Raw genomic sequence first — 21,092 nt, 5'->3', positions numbered from 1 at the left:
CCGGTAAATAGTTTGTGTCCGACCGACAATCGGCCAAGGTGTAGGGTTGGCAACGGTTTTTTAATAATATTTGACTCTACATTTCATGTTTATAATTTTTATTATGCAATTAGGAATATTCATGGCTGTATGATTTTTATGTTGGTAAATAAGCACAATTACCGCAATTTATGTATAAAGGTTCCTCGAAATGGTTTTCAAACCTTCACCAGGACCAGAATGACCTTCATTTTTCTATAGTTTTGGTCAGAACGACGGCTTTTCCGATCGAGCATACATTTTCACAGCATTATGTATATTCCGGGGTAATACAATATTGTGTGACATGCCATACAGCTGATAAACATGAGCTTGAAGGATTTTTAAGTTTTTTTTTTACCTTGGCTCTTGTTTACCAAATACAATGAGTCGTTTGTCACAGTTATAAAGAGAAATTATTGTAGTTTCTGCTTAGTACCTATTAACCTCATACCTGTAGTGATGATGCGTTTTGCATAAGTAACCACAACGACCTAGATTGTATAATGACTAAGTACTTGTATATAACTTATAGACATCGCGGGTAAGTCCTTTTAAATAACAAATATAAAATGTTTACTTTAAAAACTGATGTCACTTCGGCGAAACTTATTATTATAGTACATATTGGGTTATTAAGATTATAATATTATTAAATATCAATTCGCTTACAATTGTTACAATAGAGTGTTTTTATCACAATGCTGTTTATCACTTGTTAAAGTATGTATTTCTGATAAATAAATTAGAAACTTAGATAAATGTTTTCGGTCACTAATTGAAGAATCAGGATAGGTACACTAGTTTGCTGTGTACAATTTCCAAAATTTCCCTGATTTCCAACACAAATTCGACCAAATGAAAAATAAACAATTTTAAAATTTTTGGCGCTCTTCAATGTTAAAACTACCATGAAATAGTTGAGAATCTATAATGAATTTGATCGTTTGCCAACCCTACATAGCCGTGGAAGTTTTGTTCTAGAGTTACGAAACTCTAATCTTTCCAACGTGATTTAGTGCGAGACAATTATTTGTAAGATATCGCGATGACGCGAACTCTGACGATAGTCGTCACTGAATCATATTTGAGGTGTCTTTACCTTACACCATTACTCTACATTTGCCCTTTGGAATATTGCTTATGGGTTTCTAATATACCTTTTTGTCTCAAGAAAGACAGTAGTAAAAGATTTACTAAGGGACTTAATTCTTACATTTTTCTTTACTCTACTTAATTCAATTTTGTATTTAATCCAACAATCTCCTTTACAATCCATCATATACTTAGTATTATTATGTGTAGTATGAATAGTATATTATTTATCCAAAAAAAAGACAGACAATTCAGTTCAATCCATTTTAAACTCCATTTACATACCTAAACCACAGACAAGCTGTAGCCGTATAATAACCCCATGGAAACATACCAGTTATAGTCCAAAGATTGAGTCACAGGACACTAAATAAATAATAAAGGGTAGAGCACAATAGAAACCTTCGGCTCTCGTTACAAAGTTTCGACCTGTTTCTGAATACAAAATAATGAATATCATCATACGTTAAGGTTATAAGCTGGGGACATACCACCTTCTCTTTTTAATGTAAGACTGAGGCACGTGTGGGACAAAGACACTGCTATCCATCGTGTAGTTTTGTCTCACTTTACTCTACGCATAAAAACAAGTTGTACTTTAAGAAATGAAGGTAGGACCCCTAGCTTTGAAATTAAATAATTTATTCTGTAAATACGATAGACGTCATCACTTTTACATGCTATTTTGAAGCTAGCTAGAGTTTCTTTGGCTTTCTTTTAACTCTTTTAGCATGAGTGCCTCTACCTAAGCGGCCACCTAGAAACCCAGGCTCTTTAACTCCTGAACTATGCCTCATAAAGAGTTCAGTTCAAGTTCAGGAGTTAAAGACCTGGGTTTAATACCTCTAAAAGTTGTGGAAGAGAGTCTTTGAGAAGTGCTGGTAATCCCACAGGTCCTAATTCTTGAAACTTTACAATTGCTGTAAAAAGAACTGGTTTTAAACCTGTCATGTTATTTAGATATATTGGTCTGCCGGTTGCTGGAAATAAGAACTTTGCAGACGCATTTTTTTTAAGTAGAAACCATGTGGGAATCCATGAGGTTTTCTAGCTTAGAAAAGATAGATAAATAGGGGTAGACTGTATTTTATAGGCCGCAACCACTTAGTTCTCTTTCTTTCATTCTCTAGGTAGAAAGGTAGAGTCACATTACTGACAAAGTGAATTGTTCGTGTTCTTTAGTAAATAAATTATTATTATATTATTATTATTATAAAGTCGCTTACTAACCTTATTAATTGAGCAGAATTTTGGTTTAATTATCAAGATATCTATTTATCTAATTATAGCCATACTTTGCAAAGATGTATCCAAGTTGCGATAAAAATAAAAACCGCTGAGTCAAAGAATAGGTGCCGACAAGGACCCCAATTGTACCTATCATACGTTTTACCACGTTAGACGCCATAGGCAAATTTGTGGCAGGCTATTTAGTAAAAGTACCAGTTGAGATTTGAAAATGAATTTAATAACAAGAGTCAACATAATGTAGAGCCAAATGTAATTTTAAAATCTTTGACGATTACATAAATATTTGCTACTAGGTATGAGTAACTTCCTGTAAAGCACACCAATATGGCGTCTACATCAAACACAGATGCAAAAAGATATGATAAGTTATCTTCTATTTACTTTAAGTTATGCAAACATGAAGCGACGGTCTCTCCCACTTAGACGAGGTTGCAATAAATCCTCGCCAAGTTAAATACTACATATATATGTACGTAAAACCAGTAGGAATTGCAAACCAAGGCAATTAAATCATCCAATTATTGTTATACATTTCATATAAAGTATTTAAAACAACTTCACTAATTTACATACGTTTGAATAAAACACAAATTTGTCTAAAATGTATAGCACCTTTGTCCAATTTGCATGCATATTAAAATCCGTTAAATTTTGTAACACCATCATATAAAATGTGATGTTTCGTAATCTCAATGCACACCGTTGTTGGCCCGAAGCGTTTACCTGTTTTTCATTCGAAAGCTCGTGCGAGCGAGACAGCACATATATTCCAAAAGCGTATAAAGAATTCCTGGCAACAAGCGGCCAAGATCGGGGCCGACAACACTGACAATGCAAGATTCTGCGTCTGGTTATACTAAGCGACCGCTTTCAAAATACACGGGATTATCGTAAATTGGGTGTTCGAGTGCGCCTCTTCATTTCGGTCGGCAGTCAAGTGAAGCGTGGACGGTGTGGCAACCATGCGCGGCGCATTCTTTCCTCACTTCACGCAGTTGCGTCCCGACCGCCGTCGAGCACGGACCCACGTCGCTCGCTCCCCCGAATATATCGTACAATAAACATTTAAACAAATTCACAAGTGTTCTAAATCGATTCGAAGTGAATCAACGTACAATTTTTAGTGATGGGAAGTGTTGAATATCGTGCGGACATCGATAGCGTACGATGACCAAAACTTTAAGTTGGGAAGAACGGAAAAAAGTTGCGGAGTCAAATGCACTCCCGTATACAAAAAATGTGTGCTTGTAATATTGTGATGGTCTGATGGGATCGCAGTGCGGCCAATACAGTGTAGCTAGTGATGTGTACTGTGATATAAAATTTCGGCAGTCGCGTAGATGATTGCCGTTCTTGTGTGTGATATTATTAGTTTATTAGTTACCAAAGATTCCTCATGATCTTATACATTAGTTTGTGTTTCATATTGGTAGTTTTAGGTAAGTACAACCTCCTTGGAACAGTTCGCTTATTGTAGCCGTTATCGGGAATATTTATTGGTATTGCCTCTATTAAATTGCATTCTGAATAATTATGACTGTCCTGTAATAAACTCAGTAATAAATAATTCTAACACAATACTCCGTTCAATTAGGTAAAATTATAGTTATAAAGCTTAACTGTATTCCCCAGTGATTTTAATTGCGATAATAATTTAGTTTACCATATTTAACGAGCGTCAGAAAAAAGTAGAAAATACGGTTTATATTTAGAAAACATTTTAGTCGTTCAAAATTTTGAAATGTTTTAAAAGCCGTAACGAAACACCCGCATAAACTAATAGGTAGTGGTGATAAATTAAATAGCTATAAATTCTCAATCCGTAGCCGTATGTGTGGCGTCCACAAATTCACTTAACTTGACGTTACGGGCCGTGTCTAGTCGTCCGCGTCAATTAGTACGTACTTTATTAAAACCAACTAGCAAACAGCCAGAGGAAATATATCGTGAGATTTAAAGCCGTTTCAAACATGGTTAAAGTTAGACACATTTTAGACTTGAAAACGAAACGAAAACGGAAAAAGTGTGATGAAAGTAAAACGATAAAAATGTGTTCAGTGTCCACGAAGCGTGTCATATTTAAAGTATTTTTTTAGAAATCTCGAACGTTTAAAATAAAAAAATATAATGACATAATCTGACAAAGTTCTAAGTCACATTAGTGAGGTAAACAATTCTCATACATTAATATTTCATTTCCAATTATCGATGAAAACAGATAATCTAATATAATTTAGGTGGAAACGGCCCGATCCCTAGGGATGGGCCTAATCGAGGAAATCGACTACAAATCCGGACCCGACTAATTGATGTCTGATGAAATTGTTTTAATAAAATTATCATAACCTTACCTTTTATTAGATTATCGTGAATATTCTTGAAGGGAATTGAATAATCTCTTGAAGTTGAAAATCATTATGAAACTCCGTCGTAACACTTTGTCAGTTTGTCGCCAACATTGCAGTATTTAAAATTAAATTAAATAACCGAACTCGATATCTTTTTCGAGAAACATCTTTAACAGAATAAATAATACTAAAGCATTATAACTATATTCAAGAGTAGCCATAAGAAGTGTGATAGTATATATAAAAATACCCAATCTTACCCCAAAAAGCATAATCCACGCCTTCGCCATTCTTGTAATGTTATTACGAGCATTTATCATAAAAATTGGTGGAGATCCTTCAATTTGTTGTCCTCAGGAAATTAAGGGCATTCAGCTAGTTTTAGTAGTCAATAACTTTTGATGTTTCTTATCCTGTTACACCCCAAATTACTGCTATAAAGTATCTTTTATAAGACCAGTAATGATTCGATCCGATTCTATTTTATATGGAGATTCGGAAATCTAATCCGTCAATTAGGTTAAGTAACTCTTCTAGAAGGATTCCGATGTGGAGACATTAGATAACATGACTTCTATCAGTGATTATCTTTATAACCATTTGAAGTAACATCTTCAAGCTTCTAGTAATCTTTTAAACGCACCTCCACATTATTGACGATCTCAGTAAAATTCTTCGGTAATGACTGTATGCAAATTTCATTAAGATTGGCAAAAAATATAATCAAAACCCACACAAGTATAAATAATCCATCCACAAAACTGAAGTGCTATAATTTCCTTCTCTCAAACCCCATAATTTTCTTTCTACTCTTGCTAATTCCGAACGTCAAGACGGCTTCAAAACTCAATAAAATCCCTCGAAAATGTAACAGATAAATAACATTAAGATTCAATACGTAGCCCATTCGATATCCAATGAGATTTTCAATAAAATCAGGGATAAAAATTTAAAGATATTTTTTAGAAAGTGGTTCAAGCAAACCGTGGCGAACGGAATTAGGAAGACGTGACTTTAGAGCACGATTCTGCTCCTTAGGCATTTCTTTTTTATTTTCCTCTGTATTGAGTTTAAAAGGTCGATATTTTTAGTTTGATCCATGTTTAGCCCTTTCGGATTCGTGATTCAACTCTATTCTATACGTGGTAATATGTCAATGAGTTTTCTTGGCTTTGAGTATTTCTTTGATGAGTAGAATGTTGATTATTTCCTCTTGAGCGTTCATGTTTGTGTTAAATCATGTTATTTATGATTCTGATAACGATACGTTACTTCATCGACTTAATTAGTAAGCTATTAAAAGCATTCATCGCTATTTTTTAAACGCCGTGCTCTGTAATTTGGATACAAAAAATGCCAGCAAAATTAAATTGCTGTTTTCAAATTACATTTTCGTTAAAACGGATTCCGTTAATATTGTTGGGCGTGTGCCTTTAATACGAGATTTTATTAAACAATACTTTATTGTCCTTACAATTTAATTTGACACCCTTTATTAAACATTATTTGAGTAAATAAAATCTCAAGAATATTTCGGTACGAGCGCTGCTCGTTGACGCACAGCGCCATCTATCGTCGAGTAGCGGAACTAAACTTCCTCGCTTATTTCAATGGAGTAACTAAATAATCTCTCCTTTGTTTATTTTGCAGTAGTGGCACAATTGAAACACATTTATTATGACTGACTTCGTAATAGAGCTTTGTCTAGTAAGTTTGCGGAAATGTACTTAACTATTTATTTAATGAAATAACATGATTTAGGTAAAGTAGATTCTGTTTCGTGTTTGTATATTATGATTAAATATCATTACACAAAAGTATACCTAGTTATTCATTTACGTTTATTTATTTATTCATGGCCTCCAACAAAGAATGTAATTAAAAACGGAATATTGATATAAAAATATTAAAAAGTACTTCATTCGCAAGCCAACACACAACCAACGCTTTAAAATTCAAACGGCTATGGCGTAAGTTTTTTACAATGACCAAAGGGGTTTCTAACGCGGTCCAAAGTCATGCAAAATTAAACGGACAGTTAAAAGTCACAAGCCACAATGCTAATTCACGTTATTACGTATAATTTTAACCATTGCCCAGTGAGGCATGCCTATGCCTACCTGTTTTTAGGGTTCCGTACGCGCAGGGTAAAAACGGAAGGCTATGTCCATCTATTGAAGGCTGTATCTTATGAACCATGGTAGTTAGACAGTCGAAATTTAGACAGATAATAGATTTCTGTAGACGTTGCAATAATTAGAGTATTTCTCTTCTCTCACTTCACTTTTGCTTTGCCTGACAGAGTCCATAATGAGCTGTAAACTAACTTATTAATTGACCACCTATTTACCATTAAGCAATAAAAGTAATTGAATTAAAAAAAATAATTAAGGAACTCCCTTTCATAATAATCTTTTTGTTGTACGGAATCCAACGCATACGAGTCTGACTCATACTTTGACAGTTTTTTTTCTTTCATGAGTAATTAGCCCCTATTCTTTCGGAATACCTTTTTAAATGTTTTACGCAGAAATTTCGCTTTGTTCGCGGTATTTTGTGGAAGATAAAATGTCAGGTTAAAATGGTTTAGTTTAGGTAAGTTTGTAACTGGCTGGTTTTTAATTGATTTGGCGAAATAATAATGTAATTTTCGAGTTATTCTTTTTTTTCGATTCTACAAGTTATGTTAGGCAATTAGAAACATAGATGATATAAAAATAACATTTTTCTAATTACTTTTAGTTTGAGGTCACAACAACACTCACCTGTTAAAAAAAATAGGATGAAAAAATGATAAAACCATTGTACGCGGCATAAAAAAAAACAAGCAATGGCTACTATTAAACTATTCTCAAAATAATAATTAAATCGAAAAAAAATGGCAAAATCAAAAGCTTATAAGCAATATTTGTGATTTCTAAAAACAATTGACAAATACCAATATAACGGGCAATAAACTTCGTCCCCCTTCCCATAGATCATGTTAACGTCATGAAATAGAAAATTATGCCTCTCTTGCCTATTCCCCGACGGAAAATAGGCCGAAAATTCACATAATCAATATATTTGGCAACAGGCAAACGGAACAAATAAATTGTATGGCAATTTTCGCATTTGTAATAGTAGAATTAATATCTTAGTCTTTTATTTATAAACACATACAATAAATTATACTTAATTTGTGTAGTTATGACAATGAACTCTTTCTAAACAATACCAAAGCCAAAATATACAAAAATGATTAAATCTTTTAAATACAATGTCACTATTATTCATAGCGTGATGTAATACAACTTGTAGCCTTAAATCATCGGTAAAGAAAAGAGTTATTTAAACAAAAAAAAATCAAAATGCAACTTGTAAGTGGTCCCCAAGATTATTGAGTTTAAACAAACATACAAGTAAATTCTTCATCTTTAATTTATAGACAAGCATAATATACCTATGTACTTAAAATACCTAGTATCTTTTAACCTAAATAACTTCCAAAGCGCCATAAATCTAAGAAAATTCATGGAAAGTCCAAAAAAAGTATACAAATCTAAAGAAACAGTATTAAAACCACGCCACAACATATGGCAACACACGCTCCCGTTACGTTAACGTAAACAAGATAAACTAAACATTTCTGTAAGACGTAGATACTACGTGAATCTACGTGTTGTTCACGTTACGTAATGTACGTCAAAACTAACATTCGTAGTTTGTTTCACGTGATATATTGGCCTACATTTTGAATTTTGTATGTTGAATAATAAATGGGAATTCTTAGTAATTCTATTCAGAACTAGCTGTTGCCCGCGACTTCGTCCGCGCGGTTAGAAGATATAAGTTATATTTTATACCTGCCCTGTTTTTTCCACATTTTCCATTATATCTTCGCTCGTATTAGTCGCAGCGTGATGGTATATAGCCTAAAACCTTCCTCGATGAATGGTCTATTCAATCCATTTATAATTCTTCAATTTGAACCAGTAGTTCCTGAGATTAGCGCGTTCAAACAAACAAACTCTTCAGCTTTATATATTAGTAGTAGATTATAGATTATGTGTGTATTTGCATTTACAAAACATAAAAGTGCTATCATTAATTGTTTTATTCAGTGATGTTATAAACTTAATAATTAAATAAATTGAATATACACCCGTGTTAGTGTTTCACGTTTCATCCCAATCTGTATGTTGTTAATATAAAATATGATATTTATTAATGGGTCAAATGTTGTTTTTGGTATAATTAATAATTGATTGAATTCAATATATTTGTTTAATTTTAGAAACTATAGATAAATATACATTGATACTAGACTAGCTGACCCAGCAAACGTTGTTTTGCCTAATAAATTATTTCTAGTAGTATGTATTTTTTATTCCACATAATAAAAAACAAAAAATTTCGTCCAAAAAATTTTTTTTTTGTGTGAAAAATAGATGTTGGTAGATTCTCAGACCTACTGAATATAAAATTTGGTAAAAATCGGTTAAGCCGTTTCGGAGGAGTACGGTAACGAATATCGTGACACGGGAATTTTATATATTAGAAGCTTACTAAATAACAATGTCATCCTTCTGCAGTTGGGTAAAAAGCATACCTTAAGCTATCCAGGATACTAAATTTCATTGCAATAGCTCAAGCCGTTTTGATGGCAAAGTGACAAACAAACATACTTGTAATCTTTCGTCTTTATATTTTTTCCTGGTAAGTAATATCTATACTCTATACTTACTAATATATAAAGCTGAAGAGTTTGTTTGTTTGAACGCGCTAATCTCAGGAACTACTGGTTCAAATTGAAAAATTCTTTTTGTGTTGAAAAGACCATTCATCGACAAAGACTTTAGGCTATAAACCATCACGTTGCGATTAATAGGAGCGAACATAGGTACAATGGAAAATGTGAAAAAAAATAGGGCAGGTATAAATCATAACTTATGTATATCTTCTACCCACGGGGACGAAGTCGCGGGCAACAGCTAGTTCTATATACCCACAAGCGGCGAAATTAACTAAACTATCTGTTGTAGCAAGAATAATCTCAAATAAATTGAAAGTTCATTGTTTTCCAAAAAAATATTTCTCAGAAGTCGTTATTTATACGTTTTTAAAAACGACTGAAATATTCTTTTGAAATCAAATTAATTTAAACATAACAGACTCATTGAATTACGATTCAAGATCGAGTTAGGTACATTTTTATTTTATGTTCAAAAAATCGTATACTTTCTTGATTATACTGAAAAAAAAACTTTGTCTTTTAATTTATTCTATATTTTTTATGAAAAGCAATAGGTTCTGTCTATGGCGCCTATACACCGCCTATACAAAATCTAAAAAAAAAACACATAAATCTTATTTCTCTCTATTAATTCCCGGTTAAGCCTGATTTATAGTCGTGCGGTTAAAATTAACCGTCAGTTAAGCTTCGACAAGATAGTAAAATAGTATTAGTTATTCTTTTCAGTCATAAAACTCTTGTTTATTACGTGATTTTTACGTGGTAACTTTTTACTGCCTTTTATTTTTGACTGATCAAAGTAAACATGAGTTGGGAAAGTTCCTTTTTGTTAAAAAATTGCTTCTGTGTGGTCGATTTCACCTTCCTTATGTGTATACTAGCTGTTGCCCGTGGTCTTGCCCGCTAAAAATGATCACATTCCACTATCCTATGTGTTAATCCTGGTTATAAACTATCTATGAACTACGTTTCGTCTAAATCCGTTCAGTGGTTTTTGCGTGAAAGAGGAACAAACATCCATAAATACAAACCTTCGCGTTTCTAATATTATTTGGATAATAGCACATTCTCTATCCATTTTATAAAGGATTGAATATGGGTTATCATGCTTGTAAAAAATAAGTTGGCGATTTCAGATTTTATTTAGTAATACTAATAATAATATACCAATACAATAACATCCTATAGATAAGGATGTTCCACTACCGATCAAAGACCAATTTCTGAACAGGATATTTTTTTTCTTATATTTTGTTGTCACAAACCTAACCCTCCTTCTGCCGCAGTAGGGTAAGCAATGGTTTTGCTTCCCCTCATGTCTTTGCGGTTGTAACATAGCGTTTCACGTCGTGGTATTGTTTCGCGACTTTAAACTAATTATCATAATACACAGACACATACGATCCCTCTCAAAATTATGATCTCATCAAAATTCAAGTAAATATGACGAGAATTTCATAACACGACGTTATGTTTTTAATTTATTGGTAAATGTTTTTGAATTTGTTGTTAGAGATAATTTATCATTTCAACTAATTGACAGCTATTGGCAGTCCGATTAATCGGACAGTGAGTCTATATCAGTTGAGTCTATATGAATAGAATAATAGAATTGAACCTTGAACCACAAAAACGTACAACCGACTCCAGTAAGTTGTAAAGTAACAAACATGAAAAAATTACAGACGAATTCAGAGAAACAACGGATATCAAAATGACAAGCAGACCCGCAGCCTAAACTTAGTTATTTAATTTAACACTAATCCGAATAACTTTTCTACTATTTTTAAATAACAAAACTCAACACGAATAAAAGTAAAAAAATCCTAATAAATTTCAAAACTTAACCCGTAAATGCCACTTCAGTTTTTTTTGTTAAAAGTCCCTTTCCCTTTTAACTTCCTCGTCCAAAAATAGTTCAAACTTTAACCGTTAAGTTAAAGTTTAACCTGCCCCGGTTTAAGCCGCAGATGTTGTTAAAGACAACAAGCTGAAGCCGGTATAAAGTTGATTAGATTTCTGATGAGAATGGAGAAAGGCTTGATGTATGTATATCACTTATTAAAAGAAAAAGTTGCATTAATATATTTCTATTTAAATACGGTTATTAATATGTAACTATCACTGAGGTACGGAAGAAAAAGACATGTTGCACGGACCCCAAATAAAATAACTGGGAAAATGGCAAGCGAATAATATTCAACTTAGGTATAAGAAACATGTAACATTCATATTATTATACACAAAATACAAACAATTAATCTGTTGAAATAAATTTTTAGTATTAATAATAATTAATCCATACATAGTTGGGCGAAAATCAAAACTTTTCACAGAAGGTATTTGAAAACTCTAAAACAATTTTGTTCTAACATATTCTTGTAATGACTCAAACTCTATGCATTTATAATATTTCCTCCCCCATAACTATCTGCGACCCCTAACTAAAAACAAAACTATTATAAGGGCAATCATATTTTTGTCCCACATTCGTACCCCCAAAAATGCCGTTCGTGAACCAATTAATTTTACATACCGATCACCCTCAAGGGACAAAAACTATATTTTTAAACACAAACTTTGCGTTGATAAAACGGAACTGCCGACGAAATTAATTTCTGAAAGTAATTTTTGAGTAAAAATTACAAACTATAACAATTTCGTTTGATAGTATAATCGTCTAGAAGGTTATTTTGAAAAATTTCTGTTGTAACTGAAAAGTGAATTTTTAGAAGAAGGTTTAACTTAACTGTTTTGTCTTAAATTTTTGTTATATAACATTACATTTACGGCAACGAATATAGTATAATCCTGGCATATAAATGCTAGACAAAAACATTAAATGAAGAAGGAACAAGAATATTTCCTTTTTTTAAATTCCTTTTTGCTTAACACATTAGTTTTCAATTTAAGAAATCTAGATTTATTTTTCTATGTTAGGCGAACGTTATAATGTTTATTTACATAGTAATCGTACATTTATGGGCATCGTTTTCAAAATATATTCAACATACCTACCTACCCTTTATACGTATTTCGTCGTGATTATTCACACTCGGAAAGGGCTGATAAGAGTTCATTCTTGCGTACAAAAGATTTTCTTTCGACGCAAAATACCTGTCAATATTCTCTCTTTTATTTAGGAATCGTTATACGCACTATCACGTAACACGTAACGAAATATGATGTATTCCCCCCAAGGGGGATGGAAAATATTTCCTTATCCCCCTCCCCTTAAAAGGGGAAAACAAATCGTTATTAACTCTTATACCATTATGTCATGTCGATGTATATTTTGAGATGATCGACTCGTATGAATCAAATAATATTGGTTTTGACTAATAAAATTATATAAATAAGGAAGCGAAATACAAAATACAGCTTATTACGTAGAAATGTAATGTTTGCAAGGCTCTTCTTTTTTGTTATTTCTGCCGTGGGCGGATCTCGAGTGAGAGTGTAGCGCCATCTGTCGCCGAGTAGCGGAAGCTCCGGACTTTTTATACCACGTGGTTGTTAGGCTTCATTGTTTGGTTTCGTTTTCAGAATATAATGAGGCCTTATTGTTATAAAGTGTTTTATGTGAATATCAAATTTATAATACCATATTTGTTCGAGTTTAACGTTCCGTCGCGGTCGCCACTAAGGAGGTTGTTAGAGAGCTTTCAAAGCTTTCATATTTCGTTTTTGTTTTATAAACACCACATTTAACGTACAGAAATATCCAATAACAATATTCGTGTACTTAATACGACTCTTAGATAAGCAAAAACATAATTCCGAAGGCAGCATTTATATAATTAACATAAACATCAAAAAGTTTTTGAACAAGAAACCGCTGTGAAATTTAAACAATACGAGATACAAACATACAAACTCATTATTCGTCTCAAATGTTAATTACTTAACTTTAAGGTCCACACGCGAAATTCTAAGACAAGATGGGGTGAATTTTGGGACGAGTCGTGTTTTCGAGAATTCGCAGTTTCGGGTTATTGTCGACCAACGCATCATCGGAAGGGTTAAATTCTATGCGTTAGTTAAAAATAGGGTTGTGTGTTGTCTATGGTGGGGGGTTATTTAATTTGTGTGAAATGTTTGGGAACGTATAGTCAATGTTTTTGAATGTATTTTAGTTGAATAGATTTTTATAAAACATGAATTTTAGTATTTCTTTTGCTGAAATTTTGAAAAGATTTCAATAATTTTGTTAGAATAATATGCACAAAAATAATTGTGAAGTACAAACAAGCTGTGTCTGCTTTTATAAGATTTGTTTTGAGATATAAATTTCTTACTTTATTTTCTAAAAATCTTATTTTCGTGTTAACATTTCGCCTTTCTAAAGACGTGGCAAATAATTAACCCAATAATGAAGCTAGCACTTAATCCAGGCTTATAAATAACAAACTACATTATTAGGTTAAAAGTCTGGTAAGTAAGTTTGTAGGCGCAAATCTAGGCTAAAATGCAGACGTAACTAATAAATCAGTCTAGAATCTCCCAGACAGACATCTATTTTGTCTTACCTTATTTAATAAATATATAACTAGGTTATTTTGGGAGTTATTTTTTAATTAGAGTAAAGTTGTTTATGTATGGGAGACAATTATTCGAAGTAGCTTCTCTTTCCAAGTATTTCTTTAACAATTTTCTCTTTATAATTAGTTTAAGCCAATGTATTTAATTCTTAATGTGTATTTATTGTATCTAATAGTCTTTGCTCGCGAATAAAAACGCGATAAAAAATTCTGTGTATTCATAGTACATGCTTAAATTTGCCCGCGGATCCGCTGGCTTTGATTTTACCTCTCTGCTCCAGTGATCCAAACATACCTACCACTATAAATATTATGCTAAACAAATAAACCATTATTATTATTATTATTACACTTGTTTGTATATCTTTCCTTGTAATAATGTATATACTTATTTAAAAAATAATAGGTGACTAGGAAACATAGGCACCAAACTTTCTCAATATTATATTCCGATTTCGTCAAAATTATTCAACGTACAGTCAGCAAAAAAGGTTTCGAATAAATACTCCTTGATAAAATTGAATCATTTAATATTGAGTGGACAACAACGTAGCAAACACTAGGTTTCTTAAAATCTTACAGAACCTCTCACATAATAGATGTTTTTAGGGTCCCGTAACCATCAGGTAAAAACGGATCTCAATTATCAAGACTCAACTAACTATCCATCTATCTAGCCGAGATTTGTCTGCCCGTTTCAGACTTTTGCGGACACAAAGGAAGAAAAATAGGAATGGAGGTTAGGGAACGCTTGGTACGGTCATAAATTTGATCAGTCACTAATAGTAATAGACAAGTTTTTTTTAACTTATTTATACGGCACCTTCATTGCCGGTTCCTCAGTCTGGTTCGCAATTGAAGATTTTTTTACATTTTTAATATTTTTAATATTTTCCTTCGCCGACCTTCTTTGCTGACTGTACATTGAAATTCTCAGTAATCTGTGATCAGGGACGTTTTACTTCTTAGACTGAAATACAGAATTCCTCATGTGTATACCTTTGAATGCCCTAGACAGGCCCTTTGAGTTTCATCTGAGTATTTAATAACCATTCCGACTGGTACCTGCGCCCTTTATTTTTCATAATACGATTTACAAAAAGATTGATTTGAAAATTCCGCACTTAGTCTAGACTTTTGCCCTTGATATTTTGTGCACGGAAAAAGAAACAACAGAGAACTAATTTAATATTTAACGGTGATAGGGTGAAGGATACTTTAAGACTAGCAAAGTATTTATACGACAGCATTAATAATATACGTCACAAGAAAAAAAGCGACAAATCTTCAAACGAAAAAAAAGGCCGCTTAAACACACACCTAATATCTAATCTTAAACTAAGACGCCATAACTTATCCTGTCATATATGTTGGAAATAGACGGTTTTCCCACCCCTACGAATGATTCATTGCAAGGGACAACTGTATCTGTTTCATGAACCAGTGAATTTTAACCATTTGTTTTCGATTAATGTCGGCACAATTGCGAGACGGCCCGCTATTAATTGGAGTGTTCCGGTTTTTATGCCCGCACTAGTCGTGTCTTTTTTTTACGTTTTGACGCGTTCTCGTTTACGATTGATGTGTGTGTGCGTTTTAATATTATTTGGGCGGTATCCGTTTCGTTATTGGGTTTTCAAGTCATACGGGTTTGAAGTTGTTACTGTATATTCCGTATTTGAGTAGAACTCTGTAGTAGAAATGATTCTTTTTAAACTACTCTCGTACTAAGGAGTTTAATCTTTATGTCGCGGAGGGTTTCATAAAATTTCAAGCACACGGCATCCAGACTCAGAACAAGGATTCGTGGATCACACATGCTTGTCCTACGCGGGGTTTGCATCAGCGACACGTCGTAATTAATACTTATGTTTTTGGAAACTCGTTATAAAAATCCAAATTATATGAGTTCTTTCCATCGTCTTTTTGCTTAAAATTCAAAACATTTTCAACTTACAAAACTAACATGTATTATCCTCCTAAATTTACATACTGAGAGAGGCTAGTTGATTCTTTATAATGTATGCACTATAATATAATTCTCAGTTAGAAGAAAGAACCATCCCTACCTACGCATGTTAAGTAAAAACATTTATGAAGACTTAAATACTCCATCGTAACATCACAAACAATACATATACAAGCCTTGGAACCCTCAAATTGATAGCACATATTAAAAGTAATTCTCTCATAATATTTAATGTACATAATACCTTTTAACATATGTACAAGAATTTCTAGACGACCTCATGTAATATAGGATAATGTAAACCAACGAAAGTTCCGCTATAAAGTGAGAACAGAAATACAAATCGTTACAAGAATCGAATAAACTGTATTTTGTTCTAAAGTTGATTAATTAAAAGTTAAGTATAACGTGTTAAAAATGAGCATTAGGGCTGATTTTTCAATGCAGATAACTTTTATTCGACGAATATATTTGACGTTTTGACAGCCTTTGTATAGAATGTCAAACGGCCATATTTATTCCTCAGATAAAAGTTATCGAAAGATTGAAAAATCGGCCCTTAGTAAGGTAAACATAATTACGTAAATTAATATCAAATATTCTAACCAATGAAATTGAAAACTTTATCTTCTTCTAATCTATAAAATTCCCGTGTCACGATGTTAGTTACCGTACTCCTCCTAAACGGCTCAACCGATTTTTATGAAATTTTGTATATATGTTGGGTAGGTCTGAGGATAGAACAACATCTATTTTTCATACCGATAAGTGTTAAGGGTTGCTCACACTAAAAAAAAATATTTTATTTTTTGGGCGATTTTTTTTTTATAATGTAGCATTAAAAATACATACAACTAGAAAAAAAAAATCGGCAAAACAACGTTTGCTGGGTCAGCTAGTCTTTTATAATATAAGCAATGCAGGTACAAAAGGTAGACAGACAACTAACTCTAGGAGTAATATAATTACAATTATGGAAGAGAAAGACAGACTCTTCGCTACGTAATGAGCTATCTCGTTTCCACAATATGACTATTTAACATCACAAATCCAACAATACGACTGAAAGGTACCTTACCATTATACAAAACATACACCAACATTCATGTAACAAAACGTCTGCAATCAAACACACATTACATCTGACCTAAAAACAAAACTTGTCAGTACTCCAAATACGTATAAACTTCGCAACACCGCTTAACCTAGTTCGAAAGGACCTTCTGACCTCCCTGCCTTGCAAGGGAAAGAAAATGCTCAACTCTCAAGCAATTCTATTTAAAACGGAGAACAAAGCTTTATAAAATCATCAACGGAAAGTACAATAGGTTCTGTTAATATTAACTTGATTTTCATTGTTTTCTTGCTTCGTTATAAGACCATTTTCTTTAGCTCACATGTTGAATGCTTGGCCGCTCTCCTTGAAAAGCCTTGCAAACTATAGAGGTAGTGCTAGGCTGCTAGCATTTCTTCTACGTCAAAAGCGCTTTTTGGAATGGCAATTTTTGAGCAATTATAATGGAAATCGTATTAAACGTTTTTTTGAAAAAATTACATGCGTTTTTAATTGCCGCAAATAGTCTGATACGGATTGTATGCTACCGTATTCAGTTTGAGAAGAAGAGTAAAAAAAATGTTAATTATACAGTCAAGTCACATGCACAAAGACACCCAGACTCAGGACCATTCGTGGATAACACAAATGATTGTCCTACGCGGGGATCGAACCCATGACACATCGCGCTCAGAGGGGTTGGCGTGGTTATGGCTATCCATAATTACTTCTCCAGAGTCCCTTCAGCATAGTCACGAATAGAAAACGTCAAATATCCCTTATATTTCTATTTGACAAGTGACGTGACTTTGATTTGTCACTTCCACTTGTACATGGGGCGATTTAATCAGCGTTGGAGCTTGAAGAAATGTGTCTTATATGTAATCTCGTAGTGACTATTAATAAAAAAGAGTGTTCCGTGTTGAATAATCTTTTTAACCCATCAAATTTATAACCGTGCCAACCATTACTTCACTTCCATTTTCCCAGGTTTTTTTCTTTGTTAGTATAGCGGCAATAGATAAACACTGTCATCTTTCGATTCACCGGCAAATTTCAACTGTATAGCTATTACAGTACATGAGATCACGGTTAATACGGCTGTCACCAGACTGACAGACATTCAGACAGACAGCGGGTTCCATGTTTGCCCTTCGGAAATGTTACCCTTAAAAATAAGGTTCAAGATTAGACATTGGAAGTAAGAAAACAAGCCTTGTCATTACCCGACATTACGAAGACAGCATTGTAAAATTTTATGTGAGGGTAGTTTTTATACAAATTCCACTCAGTAATTGTGTAATACCCTCTACTCACAAATGGAGAAATAAAATCGCATTGTAACTGGAGGTAGAAAATAAAAAAATAAAACTCACTGAAGATCATCTCCAGGCATCAAAATTAAATATACACCAGAGTATTCCCAATTTGCGGGGTTTCCGCCATCCCGGCCGTAACTCGGCAGTTATACCCCAGAATTTATTAATTTGGAATTTGTAATCATGTTAAACTTTAATTTGGGAAGGTACTGCCGAAGAAAGCTATTACGCTTAAGGGAATTTGGAATACGTGCTTCGAAAACGATTATTTTTACGCCATTTTAGAAAAAGATAAAAATTACGCTGTTTTAATTGTTCCAGTATCGCCTTGGTATTAGTCTTTTTGGTAATTAGAGTTTTATGTTAGCATTTATTTTTATATCCCATTGTTACTTTAACACGTTTTGAGAATATTATTTTTTTATATTCAGTGTTGCCCAGGCTTAATAAAACTCCTGTTTGTTACCAGACTTAATAATTTTATTATAATATAATATTGCTCAACCTTCACACAACGCCATTTAAGGCATCTATTCTCAACCTAAGAAAAGCTTGTATTATGAGAACTTAACAACTGATAATTAATCACTCCTATATATTCCTAAAGACATACTTACATATCTTCTCTAATATATAAAATTCCCGAGTCACGATGTTAGTTACTGTACTCCTCCGAAACGGCTTAACCGATTTTTACCAAATTTTATATGCGTATTCAGTAGGTCTGAGAATCCGCTACTGTTTATTTTTCATAACCATAAGTGATAAGGGTTGCTCACATTTAAAAAAAAAAAAAATTTAATGTGACATTACAAAAACATACAACTAGAAAAAAAAGTATTCGACAAAACAACGTTTGCTGGGTCAGCTAGTATTATAGATAAAAGAAGCAAATCAAACGTTCATGCTCATCACAGAAAGATTTCTGGTTTTCTGTTTTTAAGAACAGTTACCTACATAATTCTCTTATCATTCTCTATAATTATAGGCGTCATTCAATATAATTTGATTCCTTAAATCCAGTTTTTATTTAAGGAAAAAAGTGCATTGATAATTGAATCATCACGCCTACTGCTAGTGAGTCAGATCAAAACCGCATTCTGAATCACCTGCTATTATAGTTTTTATTGATTTGGCTTCGGTAATTTGGTTTAGGGTTCCTTGTAATTGGCGTAAATTGTTATCGTTATTTAGAGGCTTGATGAAAAAAGAGGCTTTGTGTAAGGAAATGTATTGGTTACTGTGTAGCTTTGAATAACTTGAAATTGATTTTATATTATGTTTTTTTTACATGTAATAACTGTTATTTTTCGTATCTTAGTAGCCCGTAATGTTTCCCATAGCTGGGCAAATCCCTTTCCTAATCTTCTACTTGTCTCCCTCAAGAGAGCTTATAAAAATATAAAAATACCGACTATTATTTTGTTACTTGAACAATTAATTATTTAAACAACCAACAAATAAAAAACACATTTACAAAATTCTCATCAAAATTTGACAGCAAAAAGGTTTCTAACAAAAAGTGCATTATCAAGAGATTCGTGTTTAGCGCTTTTTATCTGTATTCACACGTTAATAATAGCTGCCCGAATAATAAGTGGTCGTGTATAAAATGGCATTGGATTTATATTTTTTATCTATGCAAAAGATTCTTAATTTTGTCTATTCTCAATAGCTGTTTCCTGTCTATTGCCACTGTAATTTAGAGATGCTGATTGATATAATTTAATAGAATGTATTATTTTTTATAGAATGTACAATACAATAATATGGTTTATTATAATATTATACTAAGTATGATCAAGACAAAGTGTTTTCTGTCTTCGATACAGTAAATTGACTCTCCTCGTAACGTGATTGCGAGATCAAAGATCACATACCGATAATTAATCTTAGGTTACTAGGCCAGTACGAACGCACAAATACTCAAACAAAAATAGATTCTCAACAAAAAGATTAAAAACAGTAGCGTTATTGTCTATGCCACAACATAACCTCATTACGCACCATAAAAAAAAAACAACAATACATTTTTCAAATTTAAAAATGGAATGTAACCCCATTAGCCGTTAGAAGCATTTGAAAAACGAACTACTTTCTCCATTCTATTTACGAAGTTTCAAACTTCGAATCGGTTATTGAGGGCGGTGAATAGGGCTTGTAGTAACGGCACATTATTTTCAATCTCGAAGAATGGATGAAAAACTTGCCGTGTCAACTGCTTGTCAAATTGTGCAAGAGTTAATGGCATCTTTTGAATTTGACCGATCGTTGACATATTTTAACATTCATGAACGAACGCTTTTGATTGGTACTGTGTCAATTGGATATTGTGTGTTGGAATATTTTTTTATTCGCTTAGCCTCGATTTTTTTCTTCAATAATAAATTCAAGGTTGAATTGTGTTTTCGGTAGACAAAATTGGCTTTAAGAGTCGACGAACTCGAAACCTGTGTGTACGTCGCTATGTTATTATCTTATCAAAATAAACATTTACTTATTCACCTCAAGAACTTATAATAACAAACAGTTATTAAAAAAATTCCGTTACAAGTCACAAAAACTTCTTATTTCGAACAAACGGCAAAAACACATTCTATTTTTAAAATTTGACATTACGTCAGTCACAAATCAGTGTAAAAGCATAGACAATCGTGTTCGTAATTTAAAAGTGGGTCCAGAAGACGTTAAATTAATTAAGTAGGTCACGGAACAAAGAGTTCACTTTATAAAGAGTAAACATCGTAATGAAACACTATTGA

At 32.8% G+C, this 21,092-nt stretch overlaps 1 protein-coding gene across 2 annotated transcripts in view; it reads left to right on the top strand.

The window, feature by feature from the left end:
• Positions 1 to 21,092, top strand: part of LOC113498364 — a 584,256-nt gene that overhangs the window by 546,059 nt on the left and 17,105 nt on the right. Inside the window, exon 1 of one of the 2 annotated variants that reach the window (XM_026878373.1) lies at positions 2,572 to 3,803. The exons of the other annotated variant lie outside the window; for it this stretch is intronic. Coding sequence (XP_026734174.1) covers positions 3,761 to 3,803 — 43 coding nt within the window. The 5' untranslated portion in view covers positions 2,572 to 3,760. Of the gene's footprint in view, positions 1 to 2,571; positions 3,804 to 21,092 lie in introns of those variants that run through there. 2 annotated transcript variants of the gene reach the window in all.

This window comes from Trichoplusia ni, chromosome 10 (genome assembly GCF_003590095.1).
Source record: "Trichoplusia ni isolate ovarian cell line Hi5 chromosome 10, tn1, whole genome shotgun sequence".
Lineage (NCBI taxonomy): Eukaryota > Metazoa > Arthropoda > Insecta > Lepidoptera > Noctuidae > Trichoplusia > Trichoplusia ni.
This window is presented reverse-complemented; position numbering and strand designations above follow the sequence as displayed.